General features: G+C 44.7%; 1 protein-coding gene across 3 annotated transcripts in view; it reads right to left on the bottom strand.

The window, feature by feature from the left end:
- Positions 1 to 16,159, bottom strand: part of celsr3 (cadherin, EGF LAG seven-pass G-type receptor 3) — a 119,935-nt gene extending 103,776 nt beyond the window's left edge. For all 3 annotated transcript variants that reach the window (XM_082519644.1, XM_082519645.1, XM_082519643.1), the window contains exon 1: positions 10,115 to 16,159. In XM_082519644.1, coding sequence (XP_082375770.1) covers positions 10,115 to 15,707 — 5,593 coding nt within the window. In that variant the 5' untranslated portion in view covers positions 15,708 to 16,159. The remainder of the gene's footprint in view (positions 1 to 10,114) is intronic.
- Between the last annotated feature and the right edge of the window lie 1,945 nt (positions 16,160 to 18,104).

An 18,104-nucleotide genomic window follows, 5' to 3' on the forward strand; every position in this document is an offset into this window, starting at 1 on the left:
CCTTTACATTCAACCAGATACACATGCACGTCTCGCTTTTTAGCCCATATCACATTTGTACATCCCCTCATGCTTATTGTACTTATAAAGAAATCCGCAGTGACCTCGGTGACATGCAGACGGGACATTGGTTAGCAGCTGTTTGTAGCAGCAGCCATCGTCCTCCATCCTGCAGATTTATCCCACATCTTTTTCAGCTCTTTCTCGCAGATGTGCAACAAACAGAAAGGTTATGTTTGAGTGGGAATAAGTGAAGGGTGTAAAAAAGAGCTTTGTGGGTACTGCCCGGTGCAGCTTTTATGTTAAATAATTTGCTGTTTTTGGAACGTAGCATTATGGCTGCACAGTTGCTGTCCTATTAAAGTCAGCTCCTGAGGTTGGGTGTGTCTGTTGGAGCTTTTCATTGCTCTTATCACTGTTAGGACCGTCTGTCAGCTGAGAAGATCCCAAATTTAAATTTTCCAAACAATTGCTCCTGTGGGGCGGTGTAATAGTGCAGCAGTAATGGTCCACTCAGCACAGTAGGGGCAGCAATAAGGACAACTGTGACGCTTACTTATGTACGCCAATCATTGAAACACATGTAGAGAGAATGCTCACTAATGCTTTAAATTATAATTACTGGTACTCGGCTTTTAACGTAAAGAGAAAAGGTAGTGGAAACTATGCTCTCAGTAGAAGACCCTGTGATTGCTTCAACTTCAACATCATGTAGTGTTCATATCAGCGCTTTTTGCTGGCTTTTTTGTGCAGTTTTTTCCAAATAATTCTGCAAGTCAACATCCACCCCCACCTCCAGATGGAGAAACAGATAGGAGCTTAACCAGCAAAATGCAAATGAAAAATGCTCCAGGTGTAGGTACTTACCTAGTTAGCATAAGGGTTAGTTGCATGCAATAATAAACCCCCAAGTTATGGACATCTGTTCTGAATTAAACCAAATTTATATGTATAACTTCATCTTTTCAAATTCTATTTCAGAGATTTGTTATGATTCAATATGGGCCACAAAAATACACATATAAGCATTACATAACACAATTTTCTAGTAGATAATGGAATAAATATGTATGAGAAATACATTAAAGACAAGTTCCATATGGTAAGATTGAAATCAAATTAAGAAAAAAAATCAAATGTGTCTGTGTCTATTTATTAGTCCAATTGCACCATGTGTCATGTCTTTTCTCGTTACTGCAGCGTCAATCAGAAGAGAAAAGCTGAAAACAGAAAAGCGTAAATTATACAGTCAAAATGTAATCCTAAATTATGGCATGGAAGACAATCCATGCCAAATAAACCTCTGTGGGTTGGTGTGACATATACCCGGACCAAATCCAAATTACTGCAGGGATAATTAGAGCCAATCCAAAACGCAGCCAACCTGAACATGCCCAAAGAATTAGAGAACGCAGTGACAACTAACTACCAATTAAAACCCTGTTTACAAGATCAGCATTATGTGTCATATCCTTGTGATTCACAATTCCTTCGCTAATAATTCAGGGATACAATTACGGAGCACCATGTGATCAAAGCTGATCACCCGAGTACCAATTAATAACAAACGTGTTCGTATGAGGTCAAATTTGAAACGCCATCATAAGTATATTTCAGTTCAGTTCATGTGCAGTGGGGGGAAAATTATTTGATCCCCCACTGCAACAAATTTGTTAGTTTGCTCACATCCAAAGAAATGAACAGTCTCTAGACAGAATATCATCCAAAAATCCAGAGAAAACACATTATATAAAAGTTATAAATTAATTGAGTCATTGAGTGAAATATGTATTTGATCCCCTACAACCCAGTCAGAATTCTGGCACAGATGAGCTCTTGTGTTTGGGGGAAGACAAATTCTGCGTATTTCCTACAGAACGCCATCCCAACAGTCAAGCATGGAGGTGAAAACATTATGCTGAAGGTACAGCATAAATTGAGGGGCCAGTTTAACATAAAATGTTGGACAGGAACCTCCTTTCCTCATGCAGAACACTGAAGTGTTGCAGATGGGTCTCTCAGCATGACAATGACTTAAAACATACAGCCAGAGGAGTGTCTATACAGACTTAAAGTTGACGGCTGGCAGCAAAGAAACCTGAAGGAATCAGAGCTTTCTGTAAAGAGGAGTGGACCAAAATCCCTCCTAAGATGTGCACAAATCTGATGAGCAACTACAAACAAATATCTTACCACTGTGCTCACTAGCAAGGGTTTCTCCACCAAGTGCTAAGTCATGTTTGGCTTGGAGATCAAATGCTTATTTTAGTCAATGACATCCAAATCAATTCATAACTTTTGTGTAATGTTAACTATTTGGTCCCTCTCCATTAAAATGAAATGAGCATAAAAATAAGAGACTGCAAACTTACAGATTCACCAGGAGATCAACTAATTATTTCCCCCACTATAAAAAGTGACAGCAATCCCGAGCTGTCCCAAAGGTGGTACCAAACAGCCTGCTACATCCTTTTTAAATCCAACTCTGCATCTCGAGAGGCTGGGTTACTGTCCAGCTTCTCCCCTTGCAGTGATCTTGTTTGTTTACAATAATCCTGTTAGAGTCGTAAACCTAATGCGGTAATGATTTATTGATGAGTCAACGCTAAACATAGCACCGAAATTCTAGCATGTTTGTGCTTTCTCATCCTCCTTTAGCCCCAGATGAGCATAAATAGGTCATAAAAAAGCCCTGCTGTTTATGAAATCTTATGATTCCTCTTGCCATTCAGTACTTGGCTCCTTCATGCCTCAAAGGTTAGGAGACTTGAAGTTTCGCGATGAACTTCTAATGAGTTTTATGTTTCTTCTTCAGCGAAAAGGAATCGTTACAAGCATTCAAAGAAAAAACTTGTGGAGGACTGGGTGCTCAAGACGTTTTGGAGAAATTGGCTGCATGTCAAGATTCGATTTTTGCTCCTCCATTATAAAAGGTTAATCTACACCAGTTTCAGCCTTAAAATTGTGTTATTTCAAGCTCTTTTCTGGACAGATATTGACAGATAAGAACTATGTGTCTCCAGTATAAGAAGGTATCTTAATAGGTATCTTAATAAATCTGGGACTCCCCACCAATTGACCTTAGAAGCTTCTCAGATGAGAGGTGAAACATCTTCAAGCAACTTAAAGAAGTTCAGATGCTTTTCTTTGCAAGCTCCTTTGACTACGATGACCTGGATGACTGAGAACCTTCACAGACGTATCTTAATAAGACGTTTTTAAGTGGACAGGTTTTCATGTTAGGCTGCTCAGAATGAGTGTAGGTGCCAAAAAAAGGTGTAAAAAGCAGATTTCAGGAACAGAGGAGTCCCAGAGCAGCTGCAAGTCTTTCAACGGGGAGCATGAATTTGTAATGCTCTCAACTCCGTAAAAATGTCTGTCAGAATATTCTTTCATGTCCTCGGAAATCCTCCTGTGCATAATGCTGCCTTGTTTATCGCTGTTTTGTAGCAGTTATTCTGCCACTCAAACCACACTCTTAGCAGAGAGAGAAAGATATGTATCAAGTGGACTTCATTCATAAAGGGCAGATCCCAGGTGGAAACCTGTAGAGCTGCATGACTGCAAAGTAACCTGACATTTAAAATATCCTTCACTGCAAATCCTGCAAATATGAAAGCTTGGGGAACAGACACAGCTGCAATTCATTAATCTGTTTATTTGCATAAAATAGATAATATCCACCACTAAATGTCTCTGACGTTCACTGAGCGAAAAGCCACTGCATGAAATCAGACGAATGCTCATAAACAAACACTGGTCTTACGTCAAAACAAGTCACCACCTGTATTTCCCAATATCTGCAATTGTGACATAATTAAGAGCTGAGCAAAGCTTAAAAACATACTGATATGAAACATGGGACAGAAACTGGCCAGTATGAAAACCTGTCCAGATTACAGGTTTAATGTCATGATTACATGACACTAATTACCCACCGGAGAAACCTGCCATCTGGCTCTGCATCGCCCTGAGAAGAAAGTATGTGACACTCCACAGTCTTATGCTCGGACTGAGACATTTAGAGGACATCTAATGGACTTTAATGGGTTGGTGGAAGTTTTTTCTAAAGTGCTACATTGTGGTTAGCTATGTACTGTATGTGTAGCACAGTGTGGATGGTAAATGGGCTTTTGTACATGTCATGGACTCATGATGATATGGGTTTGAGCCCATTTTGTACACGCTCATGCTCCGTGTGTGTCTTGCGAGTAATGTGTATGGTTTAGCAAAAAACATCAGCATAGCTTCCCATGATCGGATAACCACGGCAGGAGGTAATAAAGCTGATTTTACGCTACATAATGACTCATTTAGATGACATGATCCAAATATGTCTGAAGGCAAACTTCAGGGTTAAACACTTGGAGGACACCCAGTGTTCCCAGTCTATAAAACTGATGTTTGCACATCTTTGGCTCTTCTGCCGTGCTTCTTTATGGTTCTGTCTTTTCATTCTCTCATGATACACACACGCACACAATTTCAATCTAATGCAGGTGCTGCACAACAGATTTTTCTGATCTTCAAGCTTTATTTTTTGGCTGCGTTTGATAAACAGCGTGCCTCCTCCTTTAGTCATGGCCCTTCTGAGCCAGGTTGTGACACTAGAAAGCTTTGCTCCAAGGCATACTCGTGAGTCAGTCAATCTCATAGAAGAAGATATTTATTACTTCGATTCCTGGAAGACACATAAAAGTGACCGAAATAGTTGTGTGCAGAATTAAAAAGAAGAAGAAGAAGAATGGCAGTAGTGTAGTGAGCTGTAAATGTAATCTAAATATAAAACACTATGAAATAATGTCATGCCATTGAAAACTACTTAAACAATAATTTTGTTCATCAGCACAATTTGGGTATTTTCCTCTAAAAGACCTGCTACATGTGGAATAGAAAAAATAGAAAAGGCAAAAAAAAAAAAAAATAGGAACAGCAAGAACAGATTTCAACCATGACATCAACAATAGTGATGAAATATGAATGATGTAGACTCCATTTTTGTTTTACCTCAGGGGTTATAACACTGTGTAAAAACACATTATAATATAGTAAAAAATAAACATTAAAATGCATATGCTCTGGGGCATTTAGATTTCTCAGCAGACCTCCATGTAAATGTGCCTGACACGTGAAACATCAGTGTACTCATCTGTGAGATTATAGTTAACATCGGTGCAGTGACCTATGTACAGTAAGTGAATTCACTGTGCACTGACCTCTGTGTACGCTTGCTATACTGTACTTTATATGATACATGTTTATTCACCACGCCATATGCACCACAAAATAAATTAAACTCGTGTATGTATGTTTACGTTGATGTAATCGAATTTGGGTTTGGTTTGTTAGTTGCTAACGCATGCATTACAAAGCTCCAGGGTAAAATCAGTTTAGTGGAAGTTCCTATACATTCACAAAGCCACTTCATTAGGTACAACTGCTTTAATGCTCATTTATGCAAAAATCAGCCAATCACGTGGCAGCTACACAGTGCATTTAAGGATATAGACATGGTCGGGATAACCTGCTAAAGTTCAAACCATGCATCAGAACGAGGAAAAAAGTGATTTAAGTGACTCTGAACATGACGTGGTTGTTGGTGACAGACGGGCTGGACTGAGTATTTCAGAAACTGCTGATCAGCTGGGATTTTCCTCCACAGACATCTCTAACATTCACAGAGAGTCATCTGACTAAGAGGGAACATCCAGGGAGCGGCGGTTCTATGGAATAAAATGCCTTGTTGCTGCCAGAGGTCAGAGAAGAACTGCTACAAACTGATAAGAAGGCAACCACTACTCAAATATCCGCTCACCACAACCAAGGTTTGCAGAAGAGCATCTCTGAACCCAGCACAGCAAACCTTGAAGCAGATGTGCTACAGCAGCTGAAGACCACACTGGCAGCAACCTCTATCGACTTAGAACAGATAATGCCTGATTTTATGAATCTTGATTTCTTCTACAACATTCACATCACAATCACAATTTTGTGTAAACAACATGAAAGCACGGATACTTCCATCCTTGTTTTAAAAGTGCAGGCTGGTGGTGTAATGGTGTTGGGGATATTTTCTTGGCACACTTTGAGCTCCTTTGTACTACATGACTGTTGTTTAAAGGCCAACAACATATTCTTGACCTGAGTATCCAGTGTACAACACATCGGGTCATGAAGCTCAAATCATCTCAAACTTGTTGAAAGCATGCAACAAAAAACTATAAAGCAGTATTGATGTAACTGATGAAGTCGCCAGTGCACGTGTGTCTTCCATGTACCACAATCACAGTAAATGTCATACGAGTATGTCAGTGCTCCAACTATCCACAACACAAACTGCCCCAGCTCACAACATCTGTGCAGTCAATACATCACTATCAATACATCCTTAATTTCTAAAGTGAATCTAAAGTGTATACAATGTGTATACAGTGACAAATATGCCAATAATTATCACTAACTCCTTTTTTTGTTTTTGTTTTGTTTTTTTTGCTTTACAGTCTCATTTGGGTTATTGTTTAGCTTTCACGGTGCAAGTAGTATATAATTTAGTAATTTCAGCATTAACTTGTAAAATAGCAAAACCCTGAAATTGAAGCAGTAAAATAGAATTTAGCCATCATTCATTTTATGAAGTATCAGAGGTTTTACTTTATTCAACAAACTCCTTCAAACATGATGACGCCATGGTGTCTTTGTCTCAGACTGGAGTTTGCTGTTCCAGTGAAGCTCTGGTGTGCCATCAAAACTGCTACACACATTCACTACTGGGAGTTTGCCAGTACAAGCACAGTCTCTGCTGCTGGCTACAGGAGCAGTTGGGGGGTGGGGGTTACTTTGCTCAAGGGCACCTTGAACTGATCCTGTTGGGGTGCCAAACAGTGCTATTGCTGCCACAACCAGCTGACCCTAAAGCCAGTTTTATGCATGTGTGTTCGTGTGTCCTTAAACTGTTGTCAGCACGCGCATGAATGGTGTGTTTAATCTCTACGAACACAAGAATTACCCAGAGAACCGACAGACTGAGACAAAATGTCAAAGACAGCATGAGAGTGAAATGGAAAAGGAAGACAAAGACAGCGAGGAAAGAAAGTATGGACGAGTGAGGAAGTAAGAAAGCAAGACGGGCAGAGAGAGGAGAGACGTCCCAGAACTCTGGCGTACATAGATATTATTCATTGAGAAGATATGAATACACCCTCAAGTGCAATGCTTTGAGCCACCTGAGAGTACACACACGTACTTATGAACACAGAAGCACACAGAAGTGCTGTACACACGCAAATAATGCGCAAGCATGAGTAGGAAGAAAAGCTGTTGAAGCACAGACATAAACTACACTCGCACACGCCTGCTGATAGTATACAACACATTCAGTACATGCACAGCCACGCACCAGGAGAGGGAGGAGGGAAAGAGGAAAACTGAAAAGAGGAGAAATGAAGTGAAGAGCAGAGCTGAAAGGGTTTCACCATGGAAGAGGAACAGCCCATGAGAGTTAGGTGAGGAATGCCAGGAGGAAAAATGAAGAGGAGGAGAGGATAACACATGAGTGAATATGGAATAAGGGAAAGGAGGGAAACAGAAAAGAAGAAGAAAAGAGAGGACGAAGGGAAAGAAAGAGGGAGAAACTGAGTAAGGAAAGCCACAAAAATGGACAGAAGAATTATTACAAAGGATGAAAATGAAGAATTCATTCATCCACCCAAAGATGGGTAGAATAAAAGGAGAAGGAGAAGAAAGCGGTGGGTAGAGGAGGGACGGGCAGTCACAGGTAACACACAGCACACAATGAAAGTGACAGCTTTGCTCCGAGCTTGACTCTGGCTGACTGTTGTTTCATTATAATCTCATAACTGTCAAATCCTGGAGCAATGGAGAGAGGGGAGAGAGAGGAACGAGGAGAGAGGGCAAATCATGCTCATCGTGAGAGAAACACAGTGAGAAAATTGGAAATGAATCCATAAGTCTGGTTCAAGCGAGCTGAGCGCACACTGTGAGACACCAATGGAGACAAGGGTGAATGCACACAAATATACAAACATACATGCAGTTGTGACACACACACACTCAGCGGTTTTGCTTGTTGCCAGACTTCTTCACTTACTCACCGTTGCTCCTCTTTAATCGCAAGTTAGTTCATTTGTTAAAAACGCGCAAATTCATATTAATTCCTTTGTTCACTTGCACTTTTGCTCACACTCCAGCTCATTTACTCAGTGACTTATTTATTGACCCAATCGGCCTTTTTTAATGATTTTTCTTTTTAATCTTCAGTTTAAATTGAGTGTGACAGGGGCGGACTGAGATAACAATTCAGCCTAGGACATTATGTCTATCCTACATTAAAAGAGCAGTTATTATGATCATATGTAAGTTAAGAACGTAATATTGGGTTTTAAATTTCAAATATTGTGAATTATGAGTTTTGTTGTTACAATATTAAACATGGCCAAAGTCATAAATACTGAGGTCAGTGTGTGTACAAGCTGAAGCTTCAGACTGCTCCAAATGCTCTGGCTCAGATCGTTTCTTCTAGTCTTGGACCTGTATGATGTCACTGAGAACAGATATCCTTAATATAGTTATCTCACGCCCACAGCTCTACTATGAGTGACTCATTCACTCAGCCATGTTCATCCCTTCACTTCCTCCATCACTTATTTCTTGATTGTTTGCTTTAATTTACTCATTCCTCTTACTTCCTTCTTTGCTCAATGGATCCCTCACTCGCTCATCCAAAATGACATCAAGTGGAATATGTATAAACCGTGATCATTGCTGGTATCAGAACAGTGTAAATAGGGTAGGAGGTCACACACAGTCCCCAGCCAGCATTCATCTACTAATGTTTTGTGACAGAATACAAACACAGCACTATCCAGGTCCTTAAAACAACAATGCTGCACTCGTTTCTTTTCCTCTTCCCTTTCTTTGTGTTCAAAAGGCTTTGATCATTAACATCAGTATCTTTACTGCCTCCCTAAAAGGGCTTTATTCTTTTATCCCGAAGCTAAGAGAGAAATACACACAAACAATCAACAAAGTGTGAAAAAAATATCTTAAAATATTAATTTAAGAAAAATACAAAACAAAACAGGAATTCAGTTTAATCTCGTTCTTCAGCGCATCTCACGGCTGCGTGATGAACAAGTTATGCTGAGAAGCTGACGGAGGCTGATCCTGTGGCATATGTCATCAGGAGAGACAGCACATTTGCGAAGCAGTAAGACAATTTAATGGGATATCAGGGATATCTGACTCTTCCTGTCAGAGTCATGCACGCTCTCGATTCCCGGCTCGATAGATTTTTAATTGTGCAAAATTGCTATGGCAACTTGGACTGCACTTAGCCTGGATCCTGCCAATCAAACTGTGTTTGCAGTGCTGTGATATTGATCTCTGCTTATAACTACACGCAGTTCCCATTCTACCAAGAAAAATGCCTAAAACAAAACGCCAGTTTTACGCCAAACGCTAACAACAGTCTGGAAAAATGGCAACCATGGTGACTGATACAAAAATTAGATATGACATCACATTAAAGATTATCCTCAGCAGCCCATCTTTGAAAGTTTTCACTGCTCAGTTGTGTTTTCGTTTCCACAGAAAGTCCCCATTACACAGAAAACATGTCTTTCTCACTACACTTTGAAAATGTGTTAGGCCAACATCAGTCTGTTATCTCGCATTCTATCAGGTAAATGTAACCTGAATAACAGCTCGATTTCGATCAATATTTCTCTTTTATCTGTCTATACTACTCTTTTTTGGCTTTGTCTCCAGTAAATCATTGTGTCAGCATGGCATACATGCACATGGGATGGGTTTCAGACTTAAAAATACTTTTTAAAACATGTATCTTTGATAAGGACAAAAGAAAGACGCAAAAGGAAAAGGTAGAAGTAATGCAAAGAGCTCAGCCAAGTGGCATGCAGCCTTGTCATCCCACTTTCTCACTCACTTACAAACCTGTGGCGTTGGACTCCTTATCGTCACAATATTTTTTACACTGAATAAAGCTGCAGAGCAACCTAAACTGACTGCAAACACACACTCACACACATGCACCCTCCCTCCCTTCTCTCACTTTTTTCCCTTCATGGTCTCTTACCCGTGACGGAGATCAGCATGGGAGCCACCAGCGGCCTGTTGTTATCCAGTTTTCGGCTCAGTCGGATCTCTCCGCTGGTGTGATTCAGGAGCAGCAGGTGAAGCTCATTCCCCCTTTCGATGGTGTAGTACAGTCTGTCTGACACGTCAGGATCGTGGGCAGGTACCCTCCCTATTACCCCGGTGGGGAAACTGTTGGACCGATTGGACACAAAGTTGTTGAAAATGATTTGAAAGTCTTGTAGAGTTGGCCTGTTGTCGTTCTGGTCCATTAATCGGATTCGGACAGTAGCACGGCTGACTAAAGGTGCTGACGTGGCCTGGACCACAATGACATACTCGTTGCGTGTCTCATAGTCAAGATCAATGAGTGACGTGAGCTCTCCTGAAAAGATGTCCATCTGGAAGATCTCTGGGATGTTGCCCTCTACAATTTGGTACATGATCTGAGCATTGGCACCCTCATCAGGGTCGGTGGCTGTTATCTGTGCCACCACAGAACCCACAGCACTGTTTTCTTTTACTAAAACCTCAAAGTCATCAGCGGGGAATACAGGGGCGTTGTCATTCACATCGAGGACTGTCACCTGGATGTGGACAGGAGTTTGCTGAGAGGGTACACCGCGATCAACAGCGTAAGCAGTGAGCTCATAGAATGGCACGTTCTCGCGATCCAAACGTCTGCTATTTCGGACGATCCCAGATTTTGGTTCAATGGTAAAGTCTCCACCCCCATCCTCACCGTTTTGGAAGGTGTATTGAACACGACCGTTGGCGTGTGCATCCCGATCGGTGGCTGAGATTTGGAGAATACTGGTGTAGGAAGGGGCATCTTCACTCACTGTTCCCTGATACCTGGGACTGAGGAACTGAGGAGCGTTGTCATTGACATCATTAACATTCACCTCAACGTATGTCGTGTCGGATTTCTGCGGTATGCCGTTGTCTTTGGCTGTTATAGCCAACGTGTAGGTCATCTGGTCTTCATAGTCAAGCTCTGCCTGGAGTGTTATGGCTCCTGTTGCTGGGTCGATGCGAAATTGCGGGATATTGTCCTCGAGGAAGTACGTGATTCGAGCATTCTCGCCAACATCGTCGTCTGTGGCACTGATCACGACTATGGTGCTTCCAGGTGGCTGGTCCTCGTTCACACTAACAGAGTAATGGGCGCTTTGGAAAACAGGGCGGTGTGTGTTGGCGTCTGTGATGTTGACGTGCACCTGACAGGTGTCATGGAGGGTTCTGTCTGAGGCAGTGACAGTGAGAACGTAGCGCCGCTCCTGTTTGTAGTCCAGTGGGAGAGCTAGAGAGAGAAGCCCACCCCCTCCCGCCGTGCTGATAGCAAAGCGGTTTCTGGTGTTTCCTCCTGTTATCTGGTAGGTCACGGCACTGTTGACGTCACGATCGACAGCTGTGACAGTCACTACGCTGGTGCCAACCGCTGCGTCCTCGTTCAGTCTGACATAGTACTCCTTTTGGAGGAACTCAGGGCGGTTGTCATTAACATCCATCACTGTTATAGTCACACTGGCTGTAGCGGAAAGAGGGGGCATGCCATAATCCCTGGCCTCCACACCAAAAAAGTAGTGCTCCACAGATTCTCTATCAAGAATAGACTTTACGGTGACCCAGCCTGTTGCGGCATTGATAACAAATGGGGTGTCAGAGCTTGTGCCAGTTAGCCTGTACTCCAGACGAGCATTGTCACCAGAATCTGTATCAATGGCCTGGATGTGGAGGATTGAACTACCAATCGGAGCGCTCTCAAGCACTGATGCCTGAAATGGTGTGGAGACAAAGATGGGCGGATTGTCGTTGACGTCTGTCACTTGGACGCTGACAATCCCAGTGTTGTTAGAAAGAGGTGGCCGCCCGTTGTCCTGTGCACGAACGCGGAGCGTGTACTCTCGTTCGGCCTCATAGTCTAGTGGTGCCACCACCTGGATCTCACCAGTGACGCTGTCAATGGAAAACTGCCCACGGCTGTTGCCACTGATGATGTTGTAGTGAACAACAGCATTACTATCTTTGTCCCGGTCTGTGGCGCTGACACGGAGAATTTCAGAATGAGGCCTGACATTCTCCTTCACTGCCACCACATAGCGTTTCTCACTGAACTGTGGCACATTGTCATTTTCATCCAGCACGGTGATGAAAACTTTAACGGTAGCAGAGCGGGGCCCCGGATCTTTCCCCTGGTCGCTGGCTTCCACCTGCAGGGTGTAGTGTTCATTCGTTTCCCGGTCCACTGACCCACGGGTTGTAATGAGGCCAGAGCGAGGGTCAATCTCAAAGGCCGCCCGTGCCATTGTAGCTGAATCACCAACAAACCGGTAACGAATATTGGCATTGGATGGGGAGTCTGAATCAGTCGCTCTCAGCTGTAGTATGGGATAGCCTTCCTCCACATTCTCCCTAATCGTTTCCCTGTACTCTGACTGCTCAAATATAGGAGAGTGATCATTCCGGTCTGAAACAGTGATGGACACCATTGTGGTGCCAGAGAGGCGAGGGGAGCCATGATCAGTTGCTGTGACCCGGAAGTAATGTAGGTCCATATGCTCTCGGTCAAGAATCTGAGTGGAGGTGATGAGGCCGGTGTCTGGGTGAATGTGGAAGTAGTCGGATGATCGACTGTTCATCAACGGAGCCATTGTGTAGCTCAGCCTGCCTGCATCTCCTCCATCTGGGTCTGAGGCGGACATGATGATCACTGATGTGCCAGGCGGCTGGTTTTCAGCCACATGTACTTGGTAGGTGTACTGGGAGAAATGGGGATGCCTATTGGCTGCACGTTTCGAGCGAGACCATGGCATGAAAATCTTTCTCTCAGTCTCTCCCTGTGAGGTATCATCATCTGCTACGATTATCAGTCGTTCCAGGCTCCTCTCTCCCCTTGAACTGTGCTTTTTCTTTTCCTTCCCCTCCACCTCCCCTCTGCCTCCTCCCTGGTGGCTTTCATCCCCCTGGCTTTCTTTCTTCCTTATTTTGCTATCTGGCTGTGTGATGGTGGTGCTACTGCCCCTGTCCTGACCCTTCTCTCCCTTTGCCTCATTCTCCTCTGCCTGGCTTGCCTTTGTTATTCTCCTTCCCCTCTCCCACTCCTCCTCCTCTGCCCCTGTTTCTCTCCCTCCCATCAGCCGCGCCTCTCTCTGGCCCTCCCCCACCTGTAATTTTCCTCCCCAAACAGAGGCAACAGCAACAGCGGACCCCTCAAAGCCCTCTTCCTCCCTCTGCCTTTCTCCTTTATCTCCCATCTGCCGCCCCGTTGCCTGTCCGACACCTTCGGGCTCTAGTGGCACTTGCTTACCGGGTTTTAATTGCATATGTGCACCGTCCTCGCGCGCGGTAGCTGAGCAGTCAGTGGAAATGCTACCAGAGCATCCTGGGTGAGCCATCGCTCTCTGTGCGCTTTCCCACTGCGTTTGACCAGGCCACAGCGAATTTTCTATTTCAGACTCATATCTATTTCCCCCGCCGCCTCTCTCCTCTTCCTCATTATTATTATTATTATTATTATTATTAGTGTTGGACTTGCTCCACAAAAACACGCGCTCAGCGTCTGGAGGAGCTGTCCGTCGTGCTGAAAGCTCCTCTACACGGGGGGAGTGTAGCGAACGCGCAGACCATGTGGTCAGGTTAACTGCCGAGACGAGCGACAGGTACTCTGCTGCAGGCTGCACTGCTGCTTCAGAGTGACTGGGAGATGTAGCGGGAAACTTAGCAGGCGAGGAAAAGCCTGAGTCACCGGCAGACTGTGTCTCTGAAGTTGCTCTCACTTTTCCAGCAGACAGACTGAGCGCTGTGACTCGTCTCCCACTTTCCCAGCTCTCGTCTGTTTCTGTTTGAGTGGGCGCTGTTTCAGTAACTTCAGAGCCAGAGTATTCAGAGTATTTTGACGCGTTTTGGGGGACTGTGGTTTTGTTGGATGGGGACTGCTGGCAGGGCGTCTCTGAAATAATGCTGCTGAGGGCAATTTGGATGAGGCGCTTCCTCGGAGCTATGCCTCCCTCGGGTGTCGTAAATTCAGCTAAATATCCACCCCCCATTTCTTCTCTGTCTAAACAACCAGAGCCACCACTGGGACCCACCCTGTCCGCCCTGCTCTCTCTCCGGGTTTGACTGCTCTGCCCCTCGGTTCCTGGTGCTGATTTCCCCCGCTGAAGCTCATTATCAGTACTACACGAGAGCTTCAGTATCAGAAAAGCCAAACCATTATCCGGATAATTAGATAAATGAATGTGTTTGCTGCTGTGGCTCATCCCTCCCCCTCTCCCATCATTTACCTCTCTTTCCTTCCTTTCATGAATAACTCTGGCACGCTTAGACCTTGCTTCACAGAGAGGAGGTAACCAACAACCTAGATTGCTAATCTCCTCCAGCGCGCTACACCTGTATGCTTCCCTCCCCTCATCTCCCCCACCTCTCGGCCCTCCTCCATTCTCTCTAATGCACCCCGTCAAACTGCTATCGTCACCCCTCTCCCTGCTTCTGTTGGGATCGATAACATTATGCCAGCCCAAATGAGAACAATTACCAGCCCTCCTGTTCACGCTGACTGAGCCATCCCAGCGCTTCGCCTTGTTGCCGTTCCTGTAAACTAGCTGTTGCTGAATGTTGTGAAAATTACACACGCAATCCAATTGAGATGCCCGGACACAGTCTGGATTGTTGGTAAAAGTAGGTTTGAATGTGTTTGAAGCATCAGCTTGGGGTGAAATGTATCCAGAAAGAGAATGAATGCAGTGAGAGAAACCAGCTGGGACGAGGCCAGGTGAGGGAGTGCTGGCCACGGAGAGGGGTGGTTTGTAGGGGCACGGCCAGTGTGTCGGGGAGCACCATGCAGCAAGCAGTCTCTTCACCTCAGGAGCCCTCTCCCTCACCTCTCCCCCTCTCCTCCCTCCACTTCCGGGTGCCCCGTTCAGGCCAGAGGCGTGCACAAAGGCTCCGGCGGCACCACGTTTGGCGAGGTGTGGTCGCGACGCCGGCCACCGTTGCGCGCACGCTCTAGTCCTTTGTACTGCCCGTTTTTTACCGTTTTGAACCAGCGAGGGGGTGGAAACAGGTGAAGTGGGAGGTGAAACAACGCCCTTTCTGCCCAGCCTTCCTCTTTCCACTCTCTCTCCTCCACCGACGCCATCGGAGTTCAACCTGCTCCTAATACCGGGGTGGAGTTGGAGAGTAGGTGGCGATGGAGCCGGAGGGCGGTCTGCAGTCTTCCAAAACGTCCCGACTCCTTTCGGTCCTTCTTTCCGCCTCCCCTTCGCTCCATAGCGCAGATATCCTCTCAGCGTCTCTCCCGCGCGCTGCACTCCCGAGCATCCCTCTCTCTGTATCCGCTCCACGGTCCACCTGCTTGGGCGTAGATTCCAGCTGCCCCTCGGCGACTCCCTTGCCTCCTCGCACTGGTGTTGCTGTTGCTGCTGGCTCACTTTACCGGCGTCTCGATAGCAGAGGCCCGGGATCCATCTGTTGGAAACTCCTCCTGTATTCACCGTCCCCGGGGTGAAGGCGAACAAAGGGCCGAGGAGAAGCAGGTGGAGTGCCAGAGATGAGAGCAGGAGCGGGGTAAAGCCCGGTAGCGGTGCAGCCATTTAGTCTTCTCCTTTCTCTGTGTCTCCCCTCCTTTCTCCCTCTTCCACCTCTGTCTATTCTCTCTTTCTCTCTCACGAGTGTGCCTTCCCTTCTCCCCCGTTACTTCTCTCTGTCCTTCGTTCCGGCTATGTGGCCAGTTCCAGGACCGCCAGCACCGCCCGACACCTTCCCCCAGGCTCCCCCGTCTCTCTGTCGGCCTGGAGAGTTGGCATCTACCCGCTGTGGTCCGTGGAGCTGGAGGTCTGGGCGTTAGGAGCGGCGCGGCAGCAGCATCTCTCCTCCCGTTCATTCACATCCAACATGGCTCACACACTCACACCGACTGACTGACTGGCTGGCTCACACACTAGCCTTCAGAGTGTGTGTGTGAGTCCGCATGTATGTGTGTGCGCGCTCCTCTAGCAGTGGCTGTGGCAAGCTACTATCCACCCATCCACACACACTCACACAATCACGCTCTCCTCCTCTCTCCTTTTCCACCCCTCCCCCTATTGCTTGCATCTCTATAGCCCCTCTCTCTCTCTCTCTGATAATGGTTGGCTCCGGTGCGCAGGGCTGTTACACAGCACCCGCGGCGGTCGCCATGTCCACAACTGGAATATGAGCTAGAAAAAAACCCTTATCTTACACAATCTCGCCGTCATCGCCGTATCAGCTGCCGTACTGTCGTCCTAACACATTTCCCCCCAGGTCTGTCACCTTTCACCTTCTAGGACTTCATTGCTGAAGTCCTAGAAATTAGACTTTGAATTTATTTCATTTTTCATGCTAAAAAAGAGAAATTTATACGAGCAGTTTTGGATGGATTATAGAAGAAAAAGTAATTTTTAGAAACTTTACTGCAAGGGGAAAGACTGTTCAGTCTAGTCCTTCTGTAATAAATCATTTTGCTTCATTGATATATTCGGGATGTTTCATTTCCTGGAAATACATCAATTTCTCCGTTTTTTCTTCTTCTCCATTTGCATGTGCTTTGGTCTCACCCGGTCAAGCAGCATCTTATATTCTAGTGCGGTGATGTAAGCTTAGGTTAGCTCAAGGAAAAGTGACGTCATCTCTCTCTTGCATCCACGAGTAATTCACAGATACACACACACACACAGAGAGAGAGAGAGAGCGAGAGAGAGAGAGAAAGAAAGAGGGGGGAGTCCCTGAGGTGTCACCGCCACTTTTTACTCTAAGATTATTGTGACGATATCAGTGTTAAAGGCACATGCGCGCAATCCGACAACATTCCTAATTTAACACTAATTCGCTCATGGTTAAATGGGCAGATCCATTTCCTGATACTTATTGAGAAAAAAAATTATGCAAATATGCTGGCTACAAATTTCCCCTATCTACTCACCATCTTCCCATTCAGTACCAATTTGTAATGCCGGCTGGGTGGTGCAGTTTTTCTAATGACACGGATGAAGCTGAATGTGATTTATTCCTGTTGATGGGAGGAGATGCACAAGGCGTGTCAGTCTGTTCTGGCATCAGCGCCCAGAAAAGAAAAAAAAAGGCATCCAAAATCTGAGCCCTATGGTGCTGCCAGCATCTGTGGATGCATGCGCATTCACACGTCCTTGCCTTCCTTGAGTCTGTATGTTACACTGATTTCTATTACATTTGATAGAAGGTGATAGAAAGATGAGGGGAAATCCCCAAACCGGAGCAATTCTTTCATTTCTCATTCCCTTGAGGTTTTAGTCGTGTAGTCTTGTCTGACTCAGTGGTTCTCAACATGGTATGAAAATAATTTTTCCATCAGTTGAAAAATATCCTGCAATATTAAATAAAATTGCACATGTGCAGATGGGGAATGCTTAGCAAATATAGCATATTAAGTCACTTGTGTGAGACAACCTCAATTCAATTCTTTCCAACAGTCCAGCAGCTGGTCTTCTCATCTCCCAGATGTTGTTTAAAAAACAACAACAACAACAATGGCCCTGCTCCAACTTTTTTGAGATATGTTACTGCCATCAAAATCGACATGAGCCAATGTTTTTCTTAACATGATAATTTTCTCCACGTTAAACATAATACTGTGAATAAAATGCAAGTTTATAATATTTGCAAGTCAGTTCATTCTGTTTTAATTGGCATTTTGGGCAGTGAGAGTGGGAACTAGATTTATTTTATTTTGCAAAGGAATCCCTGCCCTAAAACGTTTGATGAGCCCTGGTCTTAGCATGCAAAATGTAAAATGAGAATCCACCCTTACATGAAGCTCAGGCATAACTGAACCTCCTTTTTGATTTTTGTTCTTATTTAACTAGACAGCATTTAATATATTGGACTTTTATAAGGCAACTGGAGAAACGGGTGTTAAGAATGACTGACCAAAGGTAATATAGAGATATGAATTAATCTGTGATACTAGTGAAACAGCTGTGTCAACCATCTAT

The sequence above is a fragment of the Aulonocara stuartgranti genome (genome assembly GCF_965226115.1).
Source record: "Aulonocara stuartgranti genome assembly, chromosome: 20".
NCBI lineage: Eukaryota > Metazoa > Chordata > Actinopteri > Cichliformes > Cichlidae > Aulonocara > Aulonocara stuartgranti.